This window comes from Cynocephalus volans, chromosome 6, assembly GCF_027409185.1.
Source record: "Cynocephalus volans isolate mCynVol1 chromosome 6, mCynVol1.pri, whole genome shotgun sequence".
Taxonomy (NCBI): Eukaryota; Metazoa; Chordata; class Mammalia; order Dermoptera; family Cynocephalidae; genus Cynocephalus; species Cynocephalus volans.
In genome coordinates, this window is record NC_084465.1 from 66,927,640 (window position 1) to 66,954,691 (window position 27,052).

Sequence of the window (27,052 nt, forward strand, 5' to 3'; positions counted from 1 at the left end):
GTCAATTTAATTGTGTTTTTCTTGGATACTTTGCTTGCGTTACTGTGGCATCTGCATCTCAGTCCCGGATGAATGATGGAGTTCACGAGCTGCAGTGGGAGACTCCGTTCCTAGACTGTCTCCCAAAGCAATAGTACCAAGAATCACTTTCTTCAGATTTACGATGGACAAATTCACTGAACAATTCTTCACAAATGATGTGCTCAGGTCCTGGGAGGATGGGGAATCACTTTAAATGCATGGTTTATCTTTCCCCCAGGAAATGAAGGCTCAGTGATCACGATGCTGTGTGCACTTCACATTCAGGCGGATGACTCGTGCTCGATGATATTCAGAGGGATGAGCTCAGCACCTCGCTCGCCTTCGTTGCCAGCTGGCTCATTCCTCGGCTCAGGCTCAGGATGACAGATGTAAACAGGGATGTCACCCGCCTCAGCAGAGGCGGCAGCGCGAGCAGTGGAGCGGGCGGAGGGGCGGGTTCCCCAGCGCTGGTCCCACTGGACTTTAAGTTGCGCCCAGTGGCGCTTCACGGTGGTTTGGACCTGGAAGAGAAAGGAAGCCTTGTTTTCACATGATCGTCAGAAATGACCCAAGCAAAGTTTGGGAGCACCGTCTCTGGAGCTTATTAGAGGTTAAATTGTAATTCCGATCTAAGAGGTTGTGGCCATGGAATAGATATACCACCTCGGAAGACGAATTTGCAAACTGGAGAAATGAGTTACTTGCCTAAGTTACCGCTGCAAGGTTATCTGCTATTTTTGAGCAAAGGTTTCTTCTTCAGCTTTTATATCCAACGAATGAAGAAAGTTGATTTGGTTTCACGATGTGGGGCACACATCATATTAGGGAGAAAGGTTTAAGGAACTTTTTATCTGCTACCACCCCTGAGAAGGCAGAAGATTTTAACTAAAACTACGTATTATTGGTCGTGAAAATATATACTTAAACCATAGCACAGTTTTGGATTTTATGTGGATTATCCAACATGGCTTGAGATGGGATGCTAGGTAAAACTCTAATTAATGCAGTGACGACATTTTGAGAATAAGATTTCAATCTCTTTCTATTGAAAGACTTCTAATGTGTATACAAACTTACCAAACCTGTTTTATAAATATGTACAGAACATAAGAGGTGGAGAAGATGCTAAAGTCAGGAAGCTCTAACTATGAAGACCACAGTAACCACAACTGAAAACAACATAGGCAGTGAATTTGCTTGTCCAGCTTTGCTTTTTACAGAACTGAATTCAGTCTAGCAGTGAAGTTCATCCTTCCTGTTGTCTCCAAGCTTCCTTTTCTCTATAGCTGAACAAAACTAAAAAATAAGAGATTATCGCTCCAATATCTATTCTGTATTTCTGAGAGTTTCTATTGCTGAGTACATAAGACAAGCTTACATAGAAAATATTTGTATCAATTTATCATCACATTCTTAGTTTATTCTGCTGCCAAACTTGAATATAACAGGTAAACACATGAGGAAGAATCTGGGAATAACGGATAAATCATGTAACTAGATGATCGTAGAGAGTCATTTTATCTACTTCATATTTGTATGAATCTGAAAGATGATTAAAAATGACAGCAAAACGTATTAATATTATAAAACTATGTGTATGAGGGGTCTTCAAAAAGTTCATGGAAATATTTGTATTTTAATTCCATTTTCATGAACTTTTTGAAGTACCCTTATATAAGGCTAAATGTTTCTATGGCAAATACATTTTTTTCTGAATGTAGTAGAGTAAAAAATCTCTCCTGGTAATTATTAGTGCTTATTATATAATTTTAAAGACTTTACTCAGGTGACAGCAAAGTCAAATGATTCACTGAAAGAAAGTCAAGGAGGAATGGAACTTGGAGCTGGACAGGTTCATCTTCAAACAGCAGAGCAACTCTAAGGTTCAGGACGACAGATGAATCAGAATAATGAGGCAATGTAATAATTTGGAATATCAGACTTTTCGAATTACTGAGGCAACAAGCCCTGTTTTTTTCTTTTTTCTTTTTCCCTTTGGAGGTGATAAATGCTTGGGTGCAAAGCACTTTACCTTGAATTGTATTTAAAAGAGACAAAGACAAAAATTCCAACTGTTGGGTGAAGTGTGCCATGCAACTGAACTTTCATTGACAAAAGCCACACAGAGGAACAAAGGATGGCATAAAGAATTTTAGCCACTATTCGCTGAGTGCTTGTCATGCGCCATATTACATGTGGCTTGATTTGTATTAATTTATTTAATACTCACAACAGCCCTATGAGAAGGGCATTACTATTATTTTCACTTTACAGGCAGGGTGGAGGGATGAGGTTATGTAATGTGTCTGTGGCTAGATAGCTGGAATGTGGCCCAGCCACAGTCCCTAATGAAGCTCAGCAGGAAAAAAAAAAAAAAGTCTTTGTTTTTGCCTCACCTGTCCTTTTAAAATAATCTCCATCATAATATCTCCAAGCATATTAATTAAATACCCAGCCCAGCACGAGGCCAAAGGGTTTGAAGTCTATTTTAATTTTTTATAGTTATTATGACAGAATGGTTCATAGCCTTCTCTAATTGCATTCCAAAATTATAACTCATCCTATAGTGTGGGGATGGCAATCTACTTCAATTTGTAAACCACACATATAAGAACAGGCCCTCAGCAGCATGTAAATGACACTTCAATGATTACAGCTTAACTATGGCAATTATCTCCTACGAAACCACAGGTTAAGCTTGACACTGCTTTGATGACAAGAACAAAGACATCGAGTCTGAAAAAAACAGGGAGACTTGTTGCTCCCCAAAAGCAACAGAAATGTTAGGAGTTGTCATAAATGGCAAAGTTTTGAATTAAATAAATACATCGCTCATTAAAAAAGCAATAAACACAAATCACTTTACATTTTTTCCTGATTATATCAGTTTATTTCCTGCCAGCTTTTAAAAATAGAGCCCTAGTTGATGGTTTGAAGACAATTATTACACCTGGCTCTATTATGAACTATAGTTCTTCTTATTATCATGTATGGTTAGTATGTTTAGGCCTCAGTTCCTACATCTGTAAAAAATGAAAATCAGGTTGGAATCGTCATGGTTAAGTTTGAATCTTTTTGACTTTTGCTTTTCTTTTCCTATCAAGGTTATCATAAGCACCTGTAGTTACGTACTGGTGAATGGAAAGTGAGGTTTTTCTCAGGAGCTTTCATCCAATGAATAAAATAATTTTAAGTCCAGCTCTTTCAGTTCTTTACTTTTGGCCACTACAATCCAACTGACCTGCTGCAATATGAATTTAGAATTTTTAAAAAATCATGATTTTATTTATTTTTTATTTATTATTTATTTTTTTTGTCTTTTTGTGACCAGTAAGGGGATCGCAACCCTTGGCTTGGTGTCGCCCGAACCACGCTCAGCCAGTGAGCGCACCGGCCATTCCTATACAGGATCCAAACCCGCTGTGGGAGCGCCGCTGCGCACCCAAGCGCCGCACTCTCCCGAGTGCGGCACGGGGCCAGCCCAAAATCATGATTTTAAAAGCACAAGTTCACCTGGAAGTTACAAAGTAATTGCACACTTCAAACAGCTTTACATGAACTTTTGGTAGCTGGATCCTTATTAACCCTATTATTTAAATGCTTAGGGATACTTCTGAATATTATTTATAAAGTTGGTACTGATACATTTTTCACCATTTTGGAGCACATATCAGCAACATCTCTACTGATTTCTGGTTTTATCTAAAAGAACTTATATGCTCTATAGTTAGAGATAATTGGGTAATTGATGATTACAAGATTGGCTTTTAATTCTCTTTTATTACTTACTTTCCTATACTTGGGGAAGATTTCTTGTTCTAAAGGACAATGAATATCATTTGTAATAAATTTTAAAAGTTTGAAAATATATTTAACAATTGTATTTCTTAATTTTCTTAAATAATATCTCCCTGTGTCTACCCCATCATTAAGTCAAGGTCATTCATTGCTTGAAGAATAAGTTAGATTCTGTCTAGAATAGTGGTCCTTAAAGTGTGGCTTCTGGACAGGCAGCGTAAGCACCCCTGGAAACTTGTCAGAAACACAAGGTCTCAAGCCCCATCCCAGACGTACTGAATAGGAAACTCTGCTAGTGGGGGCTCAGCAATCTGTGTTTTAATGAACTCTTCAGGTGATTCCAACATACACTCAAGTTTGAGAATACCAGTCTAGAACAAAGAAATGGCTGTGTAGCTTTGAGTCCCAAAGCTGACTTTCTTGAGTCTCTAGAAAGACAACAGTCTTGAAAACCAGGCTTTTCTGAGGGAGAGAATTTCTAAGTAAAAAAGCCTCTCTTTGCAAATATGGTGAAAAGCTTACTGTTCTGAAAATAGGATTTAAATAAAAGTCATAGTGTAGAGAACATGTAGGACAGGATACAGGGGGAATCCCTTACAGACAGGAAGGCGAAGTGGTGAGTGCTGAGAGGAAGAGGAGAGAGACACACACAAATGACCTCACAATTTCCTCTATGCTGAGAGGACCTGGCAAAATGGGAGAAGAAAGAAAGCAAGAGATAATTTGCTTTATTTGGAAACCCCCGTCATAGAAGGTCTTTTTAAAAATTAATTAATTAATTAATTTTTTTATTCTGAGAGCACAGTCCTGAAAATGGATGGCCCAATAAAGACGTCCTGCATTTGCCATGACTCCACGTGTACTGTGGTGGCATGGTCCCAGCAGTGGCATGGCAATGGCTGTGGCATGTACTGAACTCTACATAGTGTGAAGAAAGGAACTGGAGTTCCTAGGCTCCTAGGTGACTTGGAAGAAAAGTGGTGAATCAGAATAGGGCTATGACTTGATCAACGAAGCTACAGAGTGAAAGGACCTCTAGGGTCCGCAGAAGCCACCAAGAACTTCAACAGCAGGTGCTGTCATTAATACTGGTAACCAGCTTCACTTTGGGACAAAGGCTTTTGAACTGACTGAATATTTTCCATAAAGAGGCTATTGTAAGCTACTAGAAGCTGGTGAAATGGACTCTTGGAAGCAAGATAAGTTACAGTAAATAAACAAAGTTTTAGTTTTTGCACACTCCAGTTTGTGACTGTTAAATTGAGAGCCTTCTGATCATGCTACTTGATCTACAAACTATTTTATCCACAATGCATTGGCAATAGCAAGAAACATGAAAAAGGGAGAGTATCCAGTGTATTATAAGTATTCTCAGTTCTAAGCTACTCCTTGAAAACAAATTGGGCATCTTTATAGCTGCTGCAATCATCATTTTGAGATCTCTCAGATACCTAATAATTTACTGATATGTTTGGATAGTCAATGTCTATACACTTGGAAGAGTTGTTACAGGAAATGCTTGATCCATAAGTATGCTCTCATGGTCATCTTCTGATTTCTATTACTTTAATTCTTCAAATTCCTTCCCTGCTTCTAGTCTGTCCATTGACCCTCTATATGATCCATTTTCAAATAGGAATCACTGATAACATACTTATAATATATCAAAATTAAAATCTTCATTTCACCATTGCATAACTGACATATTCGTCCCCCAGATTTCTGCTAAAACTCAACATTCAGCCAAAGTCCCATCACAGCCCTATCTCAGATGCAGCTGGAAATAACTTGCTGCCTGTGTTGAGTGCCCTGCCCGTGTTCAATGTTGTAAGGAGATAAGCTCACGGAATGCGCAGCTGAGACCCAGATGCCTAAAACTGTGGGGCTGTGATATTGCATTTGGCACTGTACACAATTTCTATATTTTTAGAAATGTCATACTTATACCTTCCCCCAGTAATGGGATCTTAATGAAATTGGAAATGGTTTCTTTATAACAAAAATGGGGATAACATGCTCAAATGAATTCAAGACATTTAATTGTTAAGAGTACTCCTGGGTTTGCCATCTATTTCTGACACTTCCGATGACAGCATCATAGTTAAAACACAATAAATATTGTGGTATTTTACAAAAGGATGCAATCCTTTTGTGCTTTTCAAGGCATGCTCCTCCTGAGCCTTAGTTTTAGCCCTATTTAGATGTTATTTTAGATGAAAAAATTTATTTTGCATGCCACCCGAAAAAACTCAAAAAGCATGGATATACATTTGCAGAAAGTGATATAAACATGGGCTGATTCAAGCTTTACTCATTTATTAGTTTTATTGTTTTCAAAGAGACACTTTAAAAGCTGGCAACAGAAAGATGTCTTTCTATTTTTATCCAGGACCTTAGTCTAGTCCTTAGCAATAGCAAATGCACAATATATTTTTGGCGAATGAAGGAAGGAGTTGATGGATAAATGGATAAAGGAGAGAAAGAATAAAATATACCAATGAAAAGTGTGAATAGGAACAATAAAAATTTTGCCATGTCAGGGTCAGAAATGGGTAACATGTCACAGAGCAGCAAAATGCTTTAGGTGATCACTAAATATTATTTTACTAAGAAGTAAAGAATAGAGAATTGAGTATCATTTGATAATGGTTTGAAAATATTTCTAATTAATAACAGGAAAATAATATGTTGATGTCTTAACAAAATGTGATTTGCCTTGTATAGAATTATTCTTAACAGGAATTAATTTTGAATGTTCAAAAATACTTTTGCCTTAAAAGTTATGTCGTCCTAGTGAAAGCATACTAACAAAGCTCCAGGGAGAAATAATAGAGATAATTTATTTGGGATTTAGTTAATTTAATTGGGAATCAGGAAATCTGGGTTCCAGTCCTAGTTATAAACACATCTACATTTGTAACCTGGGGCAAATCACATGATCTTTCTGGAGCTTAGACTTCTCACCTGAAAAATGAGGGAGCTTTTGAATCACATTCCTTGAAACCCTGGAAGTCCTTTGGAAGAACTTCTGGGGGCTATAGCATGTTTATTTTTTTTTATAAATTGGTCTCTCAGGCAAGATTTCTTTGGAAGAAAGGGTACTGTGGTTAAAAATCCCTTAGAATACTGGCTGTATGGATCTCTATATTCTACTGACCAAAGTGTTCAGGTAATAGATTATTTATTTGAGAATCATTTTTGAGCCTTCACTTTAAGGTGATTTTCAAACTGTTGAATAAGTGCTATGATACTAGCACCAAGCAGCTGAGAAATAAGGTGGCGAACTAGCACAAACTGGCTGGATATTGGCTCTGCCCTAGTGAGGGCTTGTGTCTCCTAAAGAGAATAGGGCCAGGACTTCTCCTTCTATGAGATCCAGAATAGCTTTCACTACTGCTGCTAGGGGAGCTGACTGGCTCAAGAGGCAACCCAAGGAAATTAGAACTTAGGTGCCTGTCTGGATAATATTTGCAATTATACCACATGTCCAGAGATAAGATTCAGCTTGGAGAAGTGGAAAAAACACAATCTTGCTAGTCATGAAACCCTATGAGGCCAACTGTAGAAATGAGATCAAATGAAATATGCATGGAGGCCCTTTGGAAACTGTAAAATGCTGGCTTTGTACAAACAAGTGATATAGTATTGTATGAAATGCATGCTTACCTCCTTGTTGCAGAAGCAGTAGATAGTCGCGACAAAGAATCCCTAAAAGGAGAAGAAAAATAGTTGAAGTTATTTTTGTGTGCATTATGTTGTTTAGTAATCAACTACGTGAGAGGAATATTCCACTCCTGCATTAGCAAGTCAAGGCCTGATGAAATATAAGGGCAAGAAAAAGAATTAGCTACTACTCATATTCAGTGCAGCATTCCAAGGATATTCCATTAAAAATGTATTTTTCTTGTTAGGTTTCTATCATTTTGGCTGGTAAATCTGGTTAATATATCACTTCCTTTAACATGGAGATTTATAGCAGAATATGCTGATTGTAGAAGATTTGAAAAGAATTTTTATACTTAGAAATTTAAAAACTGAGATGTCATAGAGTTCACTAAAGTTTTACAATTATAAGTGCATGGCTGTGGGCCTGACTGTGTCTTGTGTTGTTATGGTGAACCAGTGCAATACTGTACTCACAGCCAAGTTCATCTCTCAAAGAGGGACATGGACTAAGCAATCTCTAAGTACCAGTCACTGTTCAAAACATTTCTTGTGCCCAGGCTTTAATTATGGCCAAATCAATAGCTTAGATTATTAAACAATCCCTACATTTTTCTTTTATCCCTGTTAATTTGATCTTCTTTTCACATTAAGCCTCAGTGGTAGAAAATACATCTAATTTGAAATTTGTAGTTGAGAAAGCAAAACTCGGGCCTAAGAGCCTGTGGTAGAATTATCTCTATCTTAGGATTCCTTCCTCCCCCACATGCCCTACCTTGCTCTCAAAATACCTAGCTGGCACGGTGCCTTCAATGAGGCTTTGGATCTGGGGCAGAGTGAATGGAAATTGGGCAGCCCAGGACAACCACTGAGATCCCATTCCATTCTCTCCTACATGAGGAGTGACCAGGATACAGTTTTCCTTTACAGTCATTGAATTGTCATGGATGGATACCTGACAAATGGAGGGTGATAGAGCAGGAGGGATGGGTAGCTCTGTGCAAATTCATTACTCCCCATTACCCAGAGTCCACATTAATTTGTAAAAGAAAGGTCTGACAATTACTGTATGAGTGGCCAGGGAGAATATGCCTGGGTGGGACCAATGGAAGTCCCTGGGAGTAATGGGGAAGCAGGCACAAAAAGTGGAAACAAGAAAGTTACTCAAAAACCTGGTTTCCTTCAGAACTTTGGCTGGGCCTACTGAATTGGAGTCTGTGTTGCAACATTTAAGATCATGGCTTTAGAGTTAGATAGGTCAACTAGCTGAACAAGTAGTTGAATCAATATACTGTTGGCTTCCTTACCTGGAAATGAATCAGAGAGTGCATGAAGTAATCATATATCTTCCCAAGAATCTTGTTGGAAGGTCTCCAGGGAAAGACGACAAACTGGATTCCCAGCAGGGGCACAAGGATCATGGTGGCCTTCACAGCCTTCAGGTACATCTGTGATTCCGCCTCATGAGTCTCCCTCATTTTGGTCACAAGCACACGGACAATGTTGAGCAAGAAGAAGAAATTGACCTGCAAAGATGTGATGTTATGAGCAAATTATCGAGATAAGCTCCATTAAGGGTACCCACGGCCCTCAATTTTTGTTTGTCCCATGTGGGTGATGTCACCTACACAGAACACAAGAGACCACCTGAGATATAGCACAATTTGCTCAGCATCCTGGGACTCCAAACATCAATATAACCAAAGACACTTTTCAGACCTGTATTGATATTTTTTTTTCCTAAATGAGAAAATATTTTTCCTATACATGTAAATATATTAGGTGGAACTCTAATGAGTTTTGATTTTTATAATTTTTACAAAGGGGAGTTATAAACACTTTTAGATCTTGCCTTCTTGTCTTTTCATTATCAAAATTTTCTACTTAGCCAGGACTGCTTAACTGAAAGTGAAATGAGGACTGCAAATTTTATCTGTAAAATTTATGTAGTGGAGAACTTTCACTTCTGCCTTCTTCATGGCAGGTCCTAATGGAATACGGAGAAAATTATGGACTTAGGTGTTACATTCCTCCTCCTTGGATAAGAAACCACATAGTAATTTTCACTATTTCAATTAGTAAAAACATACATATTTTTTATTAAAAAAAGTTTCTTTTTAAAATAACATTTTACAAATAAAACAACTTCATTGAGGTATAATTTATATTCAATAAAATGTGCAGGCTCTAAGTGTGCATTTGAGAAGTTTAGACAAATGTATGCATGTGTGTAACAACCACTCCAAAGAAGATAAGGGACATTTCCTTCACTCCAGGTCTCCTCCAGCTCCTTTGCAGTCAACACCCCTCCCCACCCCCACCTCAAACAACCACTAATTCCTATTACCATAGAAATGAAATATTATAGAGTATGTACTCTTTTGTGTCTGGCTTCTTTGGTTTAACATATGACCTGTGAGATTCATCCATGTTGTGTATATTACATCTCATTTATTTTTATTGCTAAGTAGTGATTGCTACTATATACTATATAATAGAGATTACTGTTATATGAATAATACATATAATTTGTTTATTCGTTTTTCTTTTGATGGAAGTTGGAGTTGTTTCCACTTTTTGACTATTATGAATAAAGATGCCATGAATATTTGCATACAACTGCTCGTGAGGACATATGTCTTCATTTCTTTTGAATAAACATCAAGGAGTGAAATTGCCTGTTCATATGGTAGATGTGTGTTTAACTTTATAAGTAACTGCCAAATTGTGTTTCCAAAGGAGTGGTTTTATTTTATGTTCCCTCCAGCAATATGTGAGAGTTCCAGTTGCTCTTCTCTCTTGTCAACACTTGGTATGGTCACTGTTTTTAATATTAGCCACTCTGGTGGGGGTGAAGTGTTACCTCATGGTGGCTTTAATCTGCGTTTCTCTGATGACTAATGAGGTTGAGCAGCTTTCCATAAATTTATTTTTCTTTATTTAGAATATTGCAACTAGCTTCCTGGACTCTGAGGTTTGTCTTTTCATCCTATTGTCTTAATTTTAATGTGGTCAATTTATCAATAAATTGAGTGCTTTTTTTAAATCCTGCTTTAGAAATCTTTTCATATCTCAAACTCATGAAGATGTTCACCTAAGTTCTCTCCTAGTGGCTCTATTATTTTGCCTTTCTCATTTAAACCTACAATTCACCTAGAATTTATTTTTTGTGGTCAGTTGTGGAAGGAGTTAAGATTACTTTCTTCCCATATATACAATTACTAAACATGTGCTTGATATTTTTTCCTATTTGTGTATCCAACTGACCCTCTCCTTCCTCTGCTCTGAAGTGCTGCTGTCATGAATCAAGTGTCCCTAATTGTGTGGGCAGCTCTTTCAAAGGTGAAAAGATAAACTCCTCCAGGGGCAAATGAATTACCTTGTTAATTGCTAAATCTTTAAAAAAATTTTTTGGAGTATGTGGTACTAGTGTGCATTTCCTGTAGTCATGAAATTAAGAAGCATTACAAATACATCACTTTCTGCTAATTTACAATCATTTGCACTGAAGTAGAGTACAAAGGCACTTCCAAAAGTTCATGGAGAGATTCATATTGTCTTTCAATTCCATTTTTTCATGACCTTTTTGAAGTACCCTCATATGTAGACAATCTTCACACACAATTTATAATTTGGATCCTAATATCCACATTTCCTTCAAAATTTCTAGATAATTAAGGCAAGAAATATTTGTTTCAGAATTGGGAGTATAGGAATAATTGTTAAAATATTTACTTCATTTTGTAATAATAATAATAAAGTATTCTATTAGGAGACATTTTATAAACATGAATTTATGAGCAGTTATTATTCCAATTATTTTTAACAGATAAAGAAATGAAGCAGTACAAAGTTTTAGTGACTTAGAATGAAAATGACAGGTTATCTCTGAAAAGTACCCGAGAATCATTTAATCAAACTCCTTCCATATATAAGGAGGAAACATTTTTAGGTTAATTAATTTATCTAAATTTTCAGAGCTGTTAGCTGATAGAGCTAGGACATGGAGCCAAGTCTCCTGTATCCTAGGTAAGTAAGACAATGGTGTCCACCATAAGAATCTGACATTTGGTTGTGAGTCCACTGTTTGTTACTAACTCACTAATTGAGCTTGTGTTGGACGTTTGAACTGCTGGACCTCAAGTTCACAGAACCAAAGACTTTTTAGAGCTGTGGTATATCAAAGAAGACTTGATAAATTGAAATTTTTTCAAAGATCTAGATGCTCTCATAACACAGACAAGCTTCTCTTAAGCAGAACACTGGATGAAAGATAAATGTTACATAGCAAATTTCCCTGTATACTAAAGATGTTAAGAATTTTTTTTTCAGGAGCATCAAGATGCCCATCTAGAAAAGACACTTAATACCAACTAAAGACCATTTATACAACACCAAAATATAAGTTACAAATTAAAATATTTGAGAAACTTTATATAGATCGGTTCATAAGACCTAAGTGTACGTATTAGCTATCTGGAGAAATTGAAGGGTACATCTAATTTTCTAATTTTATTTTGATATGAAACATGATCTCTACCAGACTGATGGACACAGTGGCAAAAGCCCTTTAAGTATAAACAAAAAATAGAAATTTGACATCTTCTGATCACAACTGTTTTTGCCTATAAAGGTTAGTTTTGAAACTAAAGTTTTAAAAATTTAATTGACAGTTTATTTTAAAATGGTAGAATGATTTTTCTACCTGGAATAGAAATAAACGTTAATGCCAAAAAAATTCAAGAAAGGAAAGAGGCCTTTGGTAATAATTGAACCCTATGGTGTGTTGTAAAGGTTCAAGACCCATGTCAGTGTGTCTTTGAGAGGACAGTTGGGCTGGTGAGAATGTCAGTACTCTAAAGAATGGTAAAAGACATTTAAGTTCCATTGGAAAGGCCGGGAAAGTAAGAAGACAGTCTGGATGGTAACCCAATTTGATCAGTTACTAATGGATGCTTCCTCAATGCAGGGGCAGGACATGGTCTATGATTCAAGACCATTTTTATTTTTCTCACTCTTATCTGAAGAAAACACTGTTCCTTAAGGTCAATGGGAAAAACGATACCTAAATACTAAATTTGATGGTTCTGATGCTGACCAACATGTAATAAACCATGGGTAGAAATAAAGAACTTGGATTCAGACTCAGACAGTCACATTCTCCATCCTCTCCCCACCCCCTGCACCCAGCTTTTTACTAGTCCTGTGATTTTGAGTGAGATTACTGTAGTGTTTGGGTTTAGTTTTCCTAAAGACCAAAATGTCGTGATATATCTACTTGAGAAGGTTGCTGTTAGAAACAGCATGGGAATGTATGTAAAATGTCTGAAATATTTAAGTGTGTGACCAGTGGTAGTTATGATGATGGTCCAAAGATGAAATAGAAGATGGTTTTATTTTGTAGGACTAGAGGAAAAAGGTACAGGGGAAGACATACTAACGGCATCTCATTGTCTCTATCAGAAACACCTTTTCACCATTCCTGTTGACCTTGGCCTTCACCTTTACCCAGGAGAATCTAGTTATAGAAGTATTAAAAAATAAGGTACATTGCTGCTATGGTATATATGAAAATGAGCTTATGGCACCCCCCCGTCCATGTGTAAATAACATACATTTTTTGAAGACTCCAAAATCAAATTGTTTCTCCTAGTAGGGAATATCATTAAGTTAGCTTCATTTTGAAGTTATAATAAATATGCTACATTGAACCACGCTCACAGAAACCCTAACAAAGATAGCACTCTTCGTAATGAATTTAAAAACCAATACTCACCACCAATGCCGCCATGACAGGTCCATGGATTATGTAAAGCAAGTGGGTTTCCACACTCAGCCAGCAGCTGAAGAAAAGGGGAGGGCCACATCAACACAAATGCATTTTATTTATGAATATGTTAACTTAAAAACCACCATGATACCTACTTGTCATTGAAGTACAGTGCTCGAGTGATAGCATGGATAGTGGTTGGCACCAGCGGGAACCCTAAAAACGTGAAAAGTACAAATCATGTTTGGTTTCTTGGTCACAAGTTATAACTACAGTTGCGTGAAAGTGGTAGCTTGCTTGTGAAAATAGTGGCAAATTTAGTGTGTCTGTTAAGGTATTCTCCCAATGTTTTTTGTGCAAATTGTCTTTGGTCAAGCCAGGTAAAAATGCTACTGGTTAGAACATCATGTGCATCAAGAGCTTGGTTCAGAGCATCCAGATAATCAAAAGCCTTTCACAAATTACTCAGTGGAGTAGGTACGTTATTACTCTCACTATGAATATTACTACCACTATTGACAATATTGCTACTACGATGATGACAATGATGATGATAACTCTTAAATGAGACCAGAAAGCCTTTCATGGTGGGTGAACTGGGCTCTCTCACGGACAGGAGCTGGGTCATCCTGGAAGAATGTGACCTGAGACAGTGTATGGACGTGATCATCTGCTTGTTCCTAAAACCTTAGTTGATGTTCATATTATGTCTTCCAGCCTTTCTGTTTTTCTGCCTGTTTATATCATGTGCAATGACCCTGTTTCTTTTTAATATGAAAACTTCAGAGAAGCCAGTACATTCATTACTCTTTGCAAGTTCTGCTGCAGAACCTTTATGAAGGCAGTTTAGTGTCCATTTCCTTGACTAAACTTGAAATGCTAGTAAAAAACAAACAACTTTGAATTTATAAAAGGAACAATGGACATAGTTACTGGCAACGCATCCTGCCAGATTGCATCTTTTTAAAATCAATTTTCATTCTATAAATGTAATCTAAAATGAAGTTGTGATTTTTATTTAAAACAATTCTCTTTTTACTCAGATGTACCTATTCAAAAAAGAATATTGTTTGATTTGATTAAGATATCTGTAGGAAGAGGTTCTGTTATTATTAGATTAAGAAATATGTCTCAGAAGAGAATTAAACCTGCATACTTTTATTTTCTGTGAATTATATACAAAAAGAGGTCTCAAAATATTGAAATTTTCACCTAAGAATAACCTCAGCTTCAAAACCCATGAAGCATATAATTCAATAGGACCATCAACTAAATATTTGGCCTGAAATAATTTTGAGTTTGTCTGTTTCCACAAAACATGACCGTATTGTTCACAGAAGTTTTAACGTACCATTTCCCCACTTGGGTTCAAAAATAAAACCTCATTGTCTGGATTTATTCTAAAATACACATCTTACACATTTTAAAATATATTTTTAAACAGGAAGAGAGGCATAAGGAGATCTCTATTTCACCTCATCACTGTGTAGAAAGAAAAGTGCGTTTCCTAGGTAATATAGAGAGTAGTGCAGATCCCACAGTCTTTAACTACCAGGGCTTTTGCCTTCCTCCAGCCATGAGGCTCCTTTTCATGCAGTTTGTTTTTTTCCTTTCCTCTTTCTCTTCTCCCTCCAGGCCCTAAGATCGGTAACGACCCATTCTTCCCACCAAAGACGGTCTGGTTAAGAATAATCCTCTACCATAGAATTCCATGTTTAGAGGGGATTAGACAAATTCTATTTGCTCAATGTAAAAGTCCTCAGGGGGAATTTCCTTTCTTTGATTTATAACAAGTGGGGAACCAGCAAAGTGAAAAATCAGTCTGAAGAGGGCTGCGAAATAATTGATTTTTCTGAGAAATGAACTTCAGTATTTGAAGTTGCTACCATGTGAGAGAAATCCACCACTACGTGGTGCCATGCAGACTCAGAAGAGAGTAGCTACTGAAAGAACCATTCTTTCATTTTCTGGGGAAAATTTCACCACCAGGTACTTGTTTACTCAGAGGGTAACGTTGACAATGTATCTTTTAATTTTTTTTTTATATTCTTTTTGTTTTTCAGATCCTGGAGTTGGTGACCTTATTCACAGCCGATATGAAATAGATGGCCTTTCCAGCACCTGTGAACAAAATTATGTTCTAGGACATAGCTTTTTTGGGCCAAATTTTCTGCAGCCCAACTTTCAAGAATCTTTTCAAAGTATAGATTGTGACTTTTTTTCTTGGCATCGCAAAATTTAGAAACTATCATACTGTTTTAATGTAAAAAGAATTGCAAAAGGACAATAAAAATATTATCCAGTAGAGATTTCTTTTTCTCTGCTTCGTTAAATTCTTTAAAGTTTCTGTGAAACTACTATCTCTTGAGAAGGTATTTGGTAGTAATTTTACTTGTTTTCCTCCCATCCAAAGATAATATTTGCATAAAGTTCTAAGAGGAGAGGGCTATAACTTTAAAATATGTCATCACAGCTGACTCTTGATTTTGTTCTCAGAGTTCAGATTTGGGACTGTGATTTTTTAATGGTAAGGAGTTTGGTGGAATTTTGGTGTGTGTGTGTGTGTTTGTGTATGTGTAGAAGTAGAGAAAGAGTTAGCTCTGGCATGCTAAAACAATTACATTTTAGAACTATTTGGTTGACTATCTGTCTTTCCAAAAATCTATGTACACAAGTGCAAACCCCTCATTCTTTCTTTAAAATATTAACTTTGATCTTATTGTGATAAAAGCACTTAACATGAGATCTACCCTCTTAACAGTTTTCAAGTGTACAATATTATTAAATATAGGTGTTGTACGGCAGATCTTTAGAATTTATTCATCTTGCATGACTGAAACTTTATACCCGTTGATTAGCACATTCTGTGCTTACCTGACTAAGTGTGATGTTCTTTAGGATTCTATTGGAATCATTCTGATGAAATTTTAAATATTTGCTGATTAAGGAAGGGTAAGGTATCACATAAATGTTCTACTTACTATCTTTACCTTCCTTTTGACACAGTTGAACAGGATGTTCCTTTTTTCTTTGAATTGTTTATGTGTGTTAAGCAGATGTCTTCAATGAGCTGTCTACAATGATGCCCAAAAGTTTGATAACCAATTCACAGTGCATCAGTATGGAAAGAGCAGTATAAATTGTTCCTTCCAGGGTGCCCTCATCTCTGCTGAATGTCACAGGCAAGAATAAACTTACAGCCCTTTTTTTCCATGGAAAATTTTCTGAGTGTGGCAGGTAGATGTTTTTGAATAGTCAAAACTGATACAAGGAATATGCCATAAATTTAATTTCAAAGGAAATAAGTAAAATATATCTAACAGAAACTGTGTGTGTGTGTGTGTGTGTGTGTGTGTGTGGTGTGTGTGGTGTGTGTGGTGTGTGTGGTGTGTGTGTGGTGTGTGTGTGTGTGTGGTATGTGTGTGTGTGTGTGTGGTGTGGGTGTGTGTGTGGGTGTGTGTGTGTGTGTGTGTGTGTGGTGTGTGTGTGGTGTGTGTGTGTGTGTGGTATGTGTGTGTGTGTGTGGTGTGTGTGTGTGTGTGTGGTATGTGTGTGTGTGTGTGTGGTGTGTGTGTGTGTGTGGTGTGTGTGTGTGGTGTGTGTGTGTGTGTGGGTGTGTGTGTGTGTGTGTGTGCGTGTGGTGTGTGTGTGTGGTGTGTGTGTGGGTGTGTGTGTGTGTGCGTGTGGTGTGTGTGTGTGTGTGGTATGTGTGTGTGTGTGTGTGGTATGTGTGTGTGTGTGTGTGGTGTGTGTGTGGGTGTGTGTGTGTGTGCGTGTGGTGTGTGTGTGTGTGTGTGTGTGGTGGGTCTGGGGTGCTATGTCATTTTCAGATCTTCAACTGGAAGCATTTGACCAGCACCAATTATTACCATTGTGATGATCACAATTGCTATTGGGGAGATTCAATTGTATTCATCTGAATCTTAGCATGACCAGCTTTGGAAGTCCAGAAACCTTGAGAGGGTGTGCCTGAGGCCGAGAAGGGAAGGGAAAGAAAAGACTAGTCTCTTGAGGAAGGCTGGAGCTGAAAGAAATAGCTAATGAAAAGCCATTTCGATTGCATTCTGGCCTGTTTTGAGGGCGGGAGAAGATACGAGCTGCAGAACTGGTAGGAGAGCCACAGGGCTGCTTTCTGCCCTCACTGGATGGTTAAGGAAGCAGGATTCTGTTGCTGCTGATGCACTTCATAGGGGAGAAACCCGAACAGATGAAGTGGTTGGGGTGCGTATTCCAAATGCCAGTCCAGTTCACAAAGATCTCCCTCCCATTTTTTTCTGGATGATCCACCCATCCCCAGACATGTTTGCTCTATATGACAATATCCTTCTCAACTTCCTTGGCCATAGTTCATTGAACCAGGGCAGGCCACCTGCCTTCAGTTGGAATGACCAGATTCTCTTGCTCTGCGGTTCAGGACTGAGACTTACAGATGGACATTAGTCTGTGTGTGTGCCTGGAACAGAAAATCGTGAACTCAGGAAACTTTGGGTCAGGTTGTACAAGTTTTTACCATGAGGACTGGGGAAGCAGGGACCCTGTGGTCTGTGGTCTGCAGAGAAAGAGAAAGGTTAAAGCAGAGGCTCAGAGAACAGCAAGGACACAGTCAGAAGGAGAGTGCACTGGTTACCTTGTCCCAGGTAGAGCCCTTGTAGTAGCTTGGCTGTGTTTCTGCCCTTAGCTTCCACTAGATATCCTAAATCCTGACAGTTTCTCTGTTTTTGCTTAACTTGGAACTTCTTGCCCTCTGATATTTGCAACCAAAGAGTCATAGACTCAACAGTTCAATTTTAAGGTACCCCACATGTTTACCTCACTGACCCACCACTATAGGACTCTCTCACTGTGTTTAGGCAATGTATTTAGTTAAAATCCATGCATTGTTGTTAGGGAGGGGGATTACAGAACATATATTGCATAGGGTCAGCCCTGGTATACAGACTTGTGGAAATGACTTCAGGCTGCTCATACTTACATGACTTCCCACTTTTCTATAAAGTTGGTAACAATGACTGTTGGGCAGGGTTTTAAATATAAAGGTTGATGTTTTTAAAAAGCCCTTGGATCATTCTCCTTCCTCACCAAATGTTTCCTCTCTTCCCAATATATTTAGGGGTTCCTCAAGCCTGCTGCCTTAAAGGGCAGGCTCAGGTGAAGGCCGTCCACAGGCTCTGCCTTGAGAGTCACAGCCACCCTGTCAGTGGACTTGGTGAGGGAAGCCCTTGGGTCTGTAGTCAGAGTGGGATGGCCCACAGGTTCCTCCTTTGGTATGGAAGTTTCAAGGCAAGTGTCTTTTTTTGGTGAGACAACCTTTTTTTTTTTTCCCAGCACTTTCCCCCCCTTTCAGTCTCATTGCCTCACCATCTATCTGCTCCCCTTCCACCTGAGGGAGCTGGACTTCCAGCAGCCCGGGGGAAGGAGAGTGATTCTAGAGTCGTAGGGGACCTCAGCACCCTACCTTAGTCAGACTGTACAGAAGCAGCCACAGCTTAAATAATCCAACCACAGGCTTTTCAAAGCCATTGCCATGTGCTATGATACCAGGCAGACTCCACTTGGAGGCTCCTGTGGTTGTTTCTGTCTCTCATCTAGACTCCACTTCCTGACCTTGCACTGGAGGAGTCCTGCAGACAGACTGACAGGATGAAGCATTCTTGAGGAAGGGAAATGGGGCCAGGGTGGGAGAGGCACAGAATTCAAAATGTGCAGTCCTCCTCTGCTCTGCAGATGTGTGATGAATAAAATGCAAGGAAGCCTCGTCAGAGCTTCTCTCACTCAGGACACGCTTTGCATCCATCTGTCAGCTGCGTTTGTTTCCTGAAGTCTCCCTCCTCGTCATACGCTTTCTTCTCTGGGCTGACCCTCACATTCATCACACTTGGACTGCGATAGTCAAAGGGCTTCCACCAAGCTCTCTTGGGGACTGAACTCCTGCCAGTACCTGGTCCCATCATTCTTTGAAGGACCTGGGCCCCTGACTTGTTCTCTGAGACCAAGACCAGAAGAAGACTATAAACTTATGGACAGAGGTGAAGGTGGCTCAGAACACAGCTGGAGAAGATACATACCCCAGCCCAAGAGGTAATACCACCGCAGGCGCTGCTCCCCCGAGAACACAGCCACCACGATGAGAGTGTGAAGATAGATCCCTTCACAAAGCATCCAGAAATAATTGCAGGCCATCATGTACTGGTGGAAGAAATGCAAAATCTTGCAGCTCACCTGTCAGAAAGAATTGAAGACACTCAGTGGAAGACACAGGTAAAGATCTGGCAGTGAACAGAGGGTAAGTGTGAAAACGAGCCAAAGTATCTGCATTCAGCTTGCAACGCAGTTTCCCCATGCATCTGTTAACATGTGCCACCCTCTATATCCACAAGTCAGAGTAATAGTGGAAGGATCATTGGTGTTACATGTAAACAGCCAAATAGGCCAGTGGAAGCGTAGTCCACGAAATGTTCTTTCCCTGTTACATTCTGGGGACTTACATAGACTAGACAAGTTTGTTTTCCTGCAATGTATCTGAGACTCCTGATGTTAGATAGCATCCAAGGATTTGTCACATGACTTTTATGGCCTCTTTTCTACGGCCAATGAGACAAATAACTCAGACATTTTTAATGCTGTTCCTGAAGTTCACTGATCTGTCAGTGATGTCTCTTTAGCAATAAAAAAGAGAGAATCAGGTAATAAATTTCTCTAGTTATTATGTAATATACCAAAAATACACAAAACTTACCTGTTTACCATAGTCACCCTATGTAATTCTTATTTCTGAGAATACTTCCTGTCTTTATGATTTGCAGTTTATTTTAATAATATTTTGGTCTTGAGATAATGTTCAAGTAAAATATTTTAAAATATAGTTGCCTGCAAATGTGGTAGTTTGATTTTGATAATACACTTGCTTTCACTGTGTAACAATGGTTCACATTTTTCAATTATTTCCAGTGTAAGCAAATCATCCAGGACTTTTCAAGGGCCCTGAACATATTACATGTAAAATCTACAATCACTTTTTTCTTATAAATGAGAGGTGCGAGGCTTGTTTATCATCTGAATTCAATTACACATGATGCTAAGATGGATGCTCTCCATTGAAGTACTATTTACATATACAATTGAAACATATTTCTACAATGGGCATCTTTACTGTGAGACCTGTTTAGAAAGCCTGTCTGTTTCCTGCTCCCCATATCATTTCAATGAAAGAAAACAAGCTTTTGTCTGAATCAAATATACTAGTGTCTCTTCTCCACACTCCACCATCCCAAACAGCACTTCCTCAGAAAAAAAGGAAAATTCAGGAGAAAACATACCAAAAAAATGACCGAAAAGGGTCCTACTTCATGGAGTCATCAGTTAAGTCTTGTTTTTCAACCAGTCTGCCCCATCCGTGAGAAAATATTTTGATTTCAGGATAGTTTTCTAGTATTATTTTTGCAGAAGAGTTTTCAGAACTAGTTTTTAGTTTTACAAGAAAAAAAATCTTACGAGTGTTTTTATTTGTTGGGACATAATTAGAAGTGAGGGTTGATTTCTCATTCATTATAAACATGATTGAACCCAAAACAAACGAAAATGGACCAAAATAAAATGGGAGATACTAGAGCTGATGCTATGAGGGATGCTAAGAAGAGTTTTCTTTCCCTTACCTAATTATTTCAAGTTGTGAATTTGTCTTGAGATATGTCATTGGAGTATGAGATATCTGAATATTTTTGGTACATAATCAAAGAAAGGTGAATTATTTGACATTTTGTAGAATCAAAGGTTCCTCACTTATCATCTTTCTGTTGCCTTTCTATACTTCTAAAACAATATCAGTTTTACAAGTTTTCCCAAAAGACTTAGCAAAAAGTCAACAATATTTATCATCACTATTTCCCCCCTCTTCTAAGTGGCCCCTTATCATTCTAGAAGTTATTTAAACCAAAAGGAACTTAGTGTTTCCAGCAGAGAAAGATGCCCAGAAAAACAACCCAAAGTATTCTCAAACTTTAGTGTGCACAATGATTTCTGTACAGGAATGTATATCATACTTGATGGATGATTTAGGGATTTGGGATGACAATTTTGATTACATGAGGATTTTATTTTTATAGGCTAACATTATACCCAACACCCCTATATGACGTAACTCTACTATATTGCTTCTCTCTTTAGACTTTACTTTGAAGGAAAATAATTTGTAAATTTTCAAGCACATTTTACATTTTTCAAATCAATTTCTTCATTAATCATTTCATTATTTCATACTTTCAGGAAAGCCATCTGTTTCACTGACATATTAAATCACTGAACTGTATTCCAAATGTGGAGAGTTTATGGGGAGAAACAAAAATGTTTCTCTGGGATGTAGTATCTATTTCAAAGGTACACATATCAGACCCGGTCTGTCATGACCTAAACTCCTCCAGGTTTTTGTGAAGATTTTTACCTTATCGTTTCCATCTTAGGTTTTCCCTGTCTCTAATACATCTGTTTTTCAGACTAGCATTTACCTCATTTCAGTCAAAGTAGTGTAATTTTTCCCCTGAAGCTTTTTTATTTCTAAATGATATTTCTGAACACTCAACTTATCTTTATCTTCCCAGGGGGTAATTCTTGATTTTTTTTTTTCAGGGCAACTTCTCTTTAAAGCTTTTCAGGGAAACTACAATGGTGTTACTCCAGGGAAGTGTTTTGTGTCACGCAAGGGTGTCTCCAGGTATTGTGTGTATCAAGAAATATTGAAAAAGGCTTTCTACAGTTTCTCCAGAGAAATGTGCTATGTAGGGCCCAGGGACAGTAGAAGAAGAATTTTATATTTCAGGGTCAGTGTGAGTTTTCCTTTGGAAAAAGGAGTCAAGCCCCATAGAAGTAATGCAGTCTTCTCTGAATGACTGCCTGGATTAGGACATCATTCGTGTTCTAGTCACTTCTACACAGAACACCAGGATCAGGCAGAGGGGATAATTGGGATATTCTGTCAGAGCAGGCTTTACTGAAACCATCCGGAAGAACTAGGGGACAGGCAGGATAGTGTTTGGTAAAAACATAGAGAAGAAAATACTTGTGGGAGAGAGGTTAAAAATAAAAGCCAAACCAAAAAGGACTATGATCTTCTAGTTGGTTTGGGTGGAGTCCAATAAATTTCTGGACCAGTCACATGTTTGCTCATTTGTAAATGTCCTAGGGCGAGCTGCTGGTGCCTCTGTCATTTTGCCTCATGTGGTGCACACTTTTGGGGAATGGAGGTTGCATCTCCATTATCTACCCCAAAGTGTCTCAGACTAGAGCGGGCAGTGCTATGGAATATAATTCCTTTTGCTTGCCTAAAATGAGACTGATAGTCAGCTAGATTGATAATTTTTCCAGACCTTGTCTCTTGAGGTGAGAGAGTAATTTTGGTATATACAAAGGACATGAGGCTTACCTTTTCTTCTCTGTCCTTTTGCCCATCTTACAAGTTTGAAAATGCCCTTTAGTCTACTCCTGATGTTAAACTCTAAGGGGAATGGACATGGCTCATTTATAGGAGTATGAGTTCTTAAAGCAGTGACGTTATTATGAATCCCTGCAAATATACCCAGTACAAAAGTAAAGAAGAATCTACAATAGTGCTCCCCAAATTTTACACGCATCAGAACAACCAGGGAAACTTGTTAAAACACAGATTCATTGTCCCCAGTCATAGAGATTCAGAAGGTCTAGTATAGGGCTTGAGATTCTGTATTTCTAACAGGCACCTAGGTAATACCAATATGGACCACACTTTGAATGAATTTGGGGTACAGAGAGAGTTTCCTCAGTACCTGACACTTGTTTCCATGACTTGCTGGCCTTCCAGTCCTGATAATCCTAGCCATCAAAAGCTTAAGCTTCCTGCTCCAGTAAACTCACAATGCAATGGGAAACATCCTGATTTGATTCACATACTCATATATTTTAAAACCTCATGAGGAGGAATTACAGATCTTTTTGTCAAGATGCCAGTGAAGTTGATAAACTAAGGAGCAAAAAGGCCCTCATCTCAGCTTGAAAACTGTCAACTTGTACAGTCTTTAAAGCTTGCTGAATGAAGGAGAAAAACCTCCCAGTGAGAAAGTCAGCATTAAATGACTTCCAGGAAAGTACTGCAGTCTTTCTCCATAGGAATTTAAGGATGTAGTACTTTCAATAAAAGTGAATCTGTCATGCAATCTGGAGATGATTCCTGACAAAGCCTCAGAGAAAATGAGCTTGAATCTGTGGAACTGTAGCTGTGATTCAGTGTGTTTAGGAAGAAGAACTAAAAAAAAAAAAAAAAAAAAAAAAGCCAAACAAACACTGGAGGAAAAAAAAAAAGTCTCATCTGAGATAAATACATCAAATGATGATCTGGAAATTGGTTAAAGGAAGAACTTGAGAAGTGGTAAGAAAACAAAGCCAGAGTAAACAGAAGAGTAGGATACACACAAGTACAACTGATAGGAAAGAAAGCTTGTTAGAAATGTGGCAGGGGAATAAAAGTTAACAACTTCCTACTCTCAGGGGTCTTTATGTGGTATAGTGAGGGTATGACATCACTCATCATTGGGGATTCTCAGGCCATTGATTGATTTAGTTTTATATTTTCAGACCACAGCCCTTTGGTTTCTCATGATTTAAAAACCTCTGAGTACATGCATTCTACTTTTACACTTGGTCCCTTTTAGATTTAAGCAGTGTTGTACAAGTGCTCTGAGTTTCTATACCTCCCATACTGTGTAACACAGAAATGAATTAGGTGCCACCGTTAGAAACTGCTAAAGGCCTAATGATAATGCTAACAACTCTCATATAAATAAAAACAGCTAACATTTGAGAGTTGTTATGTGCCAGACTCTGTTTTATGGATTTTAGGTATATGGCTCATTTCTCCCAAACAACTCTATGTGGAAGGTACTGCTATTATCTCTATCTTACACATTAGGAAAGTGAGGCACAGTGAGGTTAAGCAATTTGCTCAAGATTTCAGATTAATCTGTAAGATGTAGAAGAGCTAGGATTTGAGTTACTGTAGTTCAGCAAGAATGATGCTGTAGTATGTGGAGCAATCCATCTAAGCCCAGCAAATATCAAATCGAATGTTGCTCCACAGCTGTCTAGCACTGAATGGACATACTCTCAGGTAGTGCACAAAACCTCTAACATCTCAACCAGAAGCTCTTTGAGAATGAAAATGAATCTGTAAGAAGTTCTGCAGTAAATTCACGACAGACTTCTCAAGGCAGGGGAAGCCAGCTGCAGAGGTTGAGATGAAGACCTGCCATGTAAACCACGTCACAAGGTACCATTCATTAGTCATTGATTTCATGCTCAGAGGTACCACCCAGATTGGCCAGATGAAAGAAACTGGAGATTGGGTTGATGTTTACATCTATTTTAGGGATAGAATCTCCCTCAAATCCGTATGGGAAAGGGGCCCACTATAAATAATACATTTTTTTTGAAGTGCAAACATGTTTTTATTTGCTAATGAATTTTAATCTTGGAAACAAAGATAGGTTGATCACGACCTCTGTCTTGGATAAAGTGGGGAAAATGCTTTAATTTGGAAGAGAGTGACTTTTAAGAGCTGAAAATAGGAGGCTAGGAGACAAGACCTAGTTTTGAGTCTCACCTGTGTGTCTTTAGAGATTAATTTAAGCTTTTAGAGCCTCAGTTTCCTCATTGAAGAAAAGGGCTGACAATCATAACATACTGTCATACAGCTGTGAGGATTAAAGGAGCTAATGGATGTACACAAGAACCATTGATTGTATGAAGGAGCCGACAGTAGAAGACCCCCTACCCCAATGTTCCTCTACAGAATAATGGACGTAGAGTCAACTCCATACACTGAAGTTTGACATAGCAGTAAAAAGGAGTAGAAAAAGAGTGGAAAGGATTCATGGATGAATTGCACGAAGAGAGGGTTGAGAAGAACAAGCAAATCATAGAAGAATATGAACAGAATGAGACCATTTATTTTGCATGCTCAGCAACATGCAGAAACAGATACAGTCGTCTCTTGGTATCCACAGGGGATTGGCTCCAAGACCCCATGCTCCCCAGATACCAAAATCTGCAGATGCTCAAGTCCTTTAGATAAAAAGGCATAATATTTGCATATAACCTATGCACATCCTCCTGTAAACTTTAAGTCATCTCTAGATTATTTATAATACCTAACACAATGTAAATACTATGTAAATAGTTGTTATACTCTATTTTTATAAGTAATACATTTAAAAAAGAATAAAGAAATCCTCTATAGTACTTTTATGCACCATATGATTTTGGTTAAAAGATCATTTACTGGTTTTGACATGTAAGTAAAGTGAAATAGCATAAGTGACCAGGATAGGATACCTCACTCCATTACCACCTCTTGGCATTATTCTTTCTGCATTGCCCCTGAAATCCATCATAAACTTTCATTTCCAACCTAATTTTTTCCCATAGGTGACTGACATCGGTAATTCCAATCTAGTTTTACCTGCCACTGACCTCTCATCTCGGAAACTCTGCTATCTCTGTTACCTCCCTCACATCTCTGTGCTCTGCCTTGCACCAGCCTCCTTGGGCTGGGCAGGAAGGGTCCAATTTCCATCCTGGGCTTCTTCATCTCTAGTACCCCCGTGCTGAGCGTCCGTTCTAAGTTGATCTTCCCGTGCCTACCTAGGATGAAACCCTCACATACCCCAGTGGCTCAATTGTCCTGAACAAATGAGGATTAGAAAAAATTCATGTTGTTTTTTAGAACTTGGGACTCATTTGACTTTACCTATACAAGAGCCTATAGAAAATGGGATTTGATTGTTTTGGCTTTTGAGGTGCAAAGTGTTCAGGTTCCCAGTAAAAACTAATCTCCTTGTATTGTCTCCTTTAGACCCAGATAAAAAGTTCAGTGAGACATTTCTTTCTAGAAAATGACAAGTATCCTGCCAACTTCCTTTTGATGAAGCAATGACAATGCTTTTAATTCTGCCTCCTGACTCTCTACCTGAAGATCATTGAAGGAGCAGATAGAACAAGAAAATGAAATTTTAGATATTATGGAAATGAAATGCTCAAATGACACAAATGACAGTGGGCAATTTTCACATCACTCAATAAACTGAGAATCTATTCAGCCCTTATTTATACCCCGAATTATTTTGAGTTTAACTTTTTTTTTTAAATGTGAAGAAATAAATTTCTCACCCTTAGCCATGCAGGAGAGAATATTCCTAACCCAAAACTTTCAAGGACAGAAGCTGACTACTTTGATGGGAAAGGGACAACAAACCCATGGGGATTCTCCACTGAAGAGTGAGGATGCTGCTTTTTTTTTTTTTTTTGCTGTCAACAACAAAATACATCTTGCAGAAGTAGTGTGACAACATTTGAAATGAGGCAGCCCCCCTCTTCAAGAAATAACTTTTTCTTATTAGTGTATTCCCACGGGCATTGGCAAGGAAAATCTTTTTTCCTCTAACTACTGATTCAGTGACCTGAGAATTGGGTCAAAACGAACAAAATAACCCACACTCTGTCTTTTACTTTGCTTTAGAAAGAAAGTCCTTAAAAATAATGTATATTCAAAAAAGGAAACATATGCCTAAATCACAGATAGATGGATATGCTTTCTAAAAATGTTTATGACTGTGGTTGTGGTTTTCATGTTAGTTGCAATTTCAATAAATATTTGTAGATTGACAATGCTCAATAATTTTCCTTTTCCAAAAATTTCTTTTGCTGTTTTTCCTTTATTTCTCTCTCTCCTTTCTCCTCTTCCTTCTTCATAATCTTCTTCTTTTTTTTTTTTGCTTCTTC

The 27,052-nt window shown here is 38.1% G+C and overlaps 1 protein-coding gene across 1 annotated transcript in view; it reads right to left on the minus strand.

The window, feature by feature from the left end:
• Positions 1–302: 302 nt before the first annotated feature.
• Positions 303–27,052, minus strand: part of CALCR (calcitonin receptor) — a 53,971-nt gene continuing 27,221 nt past the window's right edge. The window contains exons 7-12 of the mRNA XM_063098873.1: positions 19,318–19,471; positions 13,408–13,468; positions 13,259–13,325; positions 8,790–9,008; positions 7,486–7,527; positions 303–542 (exon numbers count right to left, since the gene is read on the minus strand). Coding sequence (XP_062954943.1) covers positions 303–542; positions 7,486–7,527; positions 8,790–9,008; positions 13,259–13,325; positions 13,408–13,468; positions 19,318–19,471 — 783 coding nt within the window. The remainder of the gene's footprint in view (positions 543–7,485; positions 7,528–8,789; positions 9,009–13,258; positions 13,326–13,407; positions 13,469–19,317; positions 19,472–27,052) is intronic.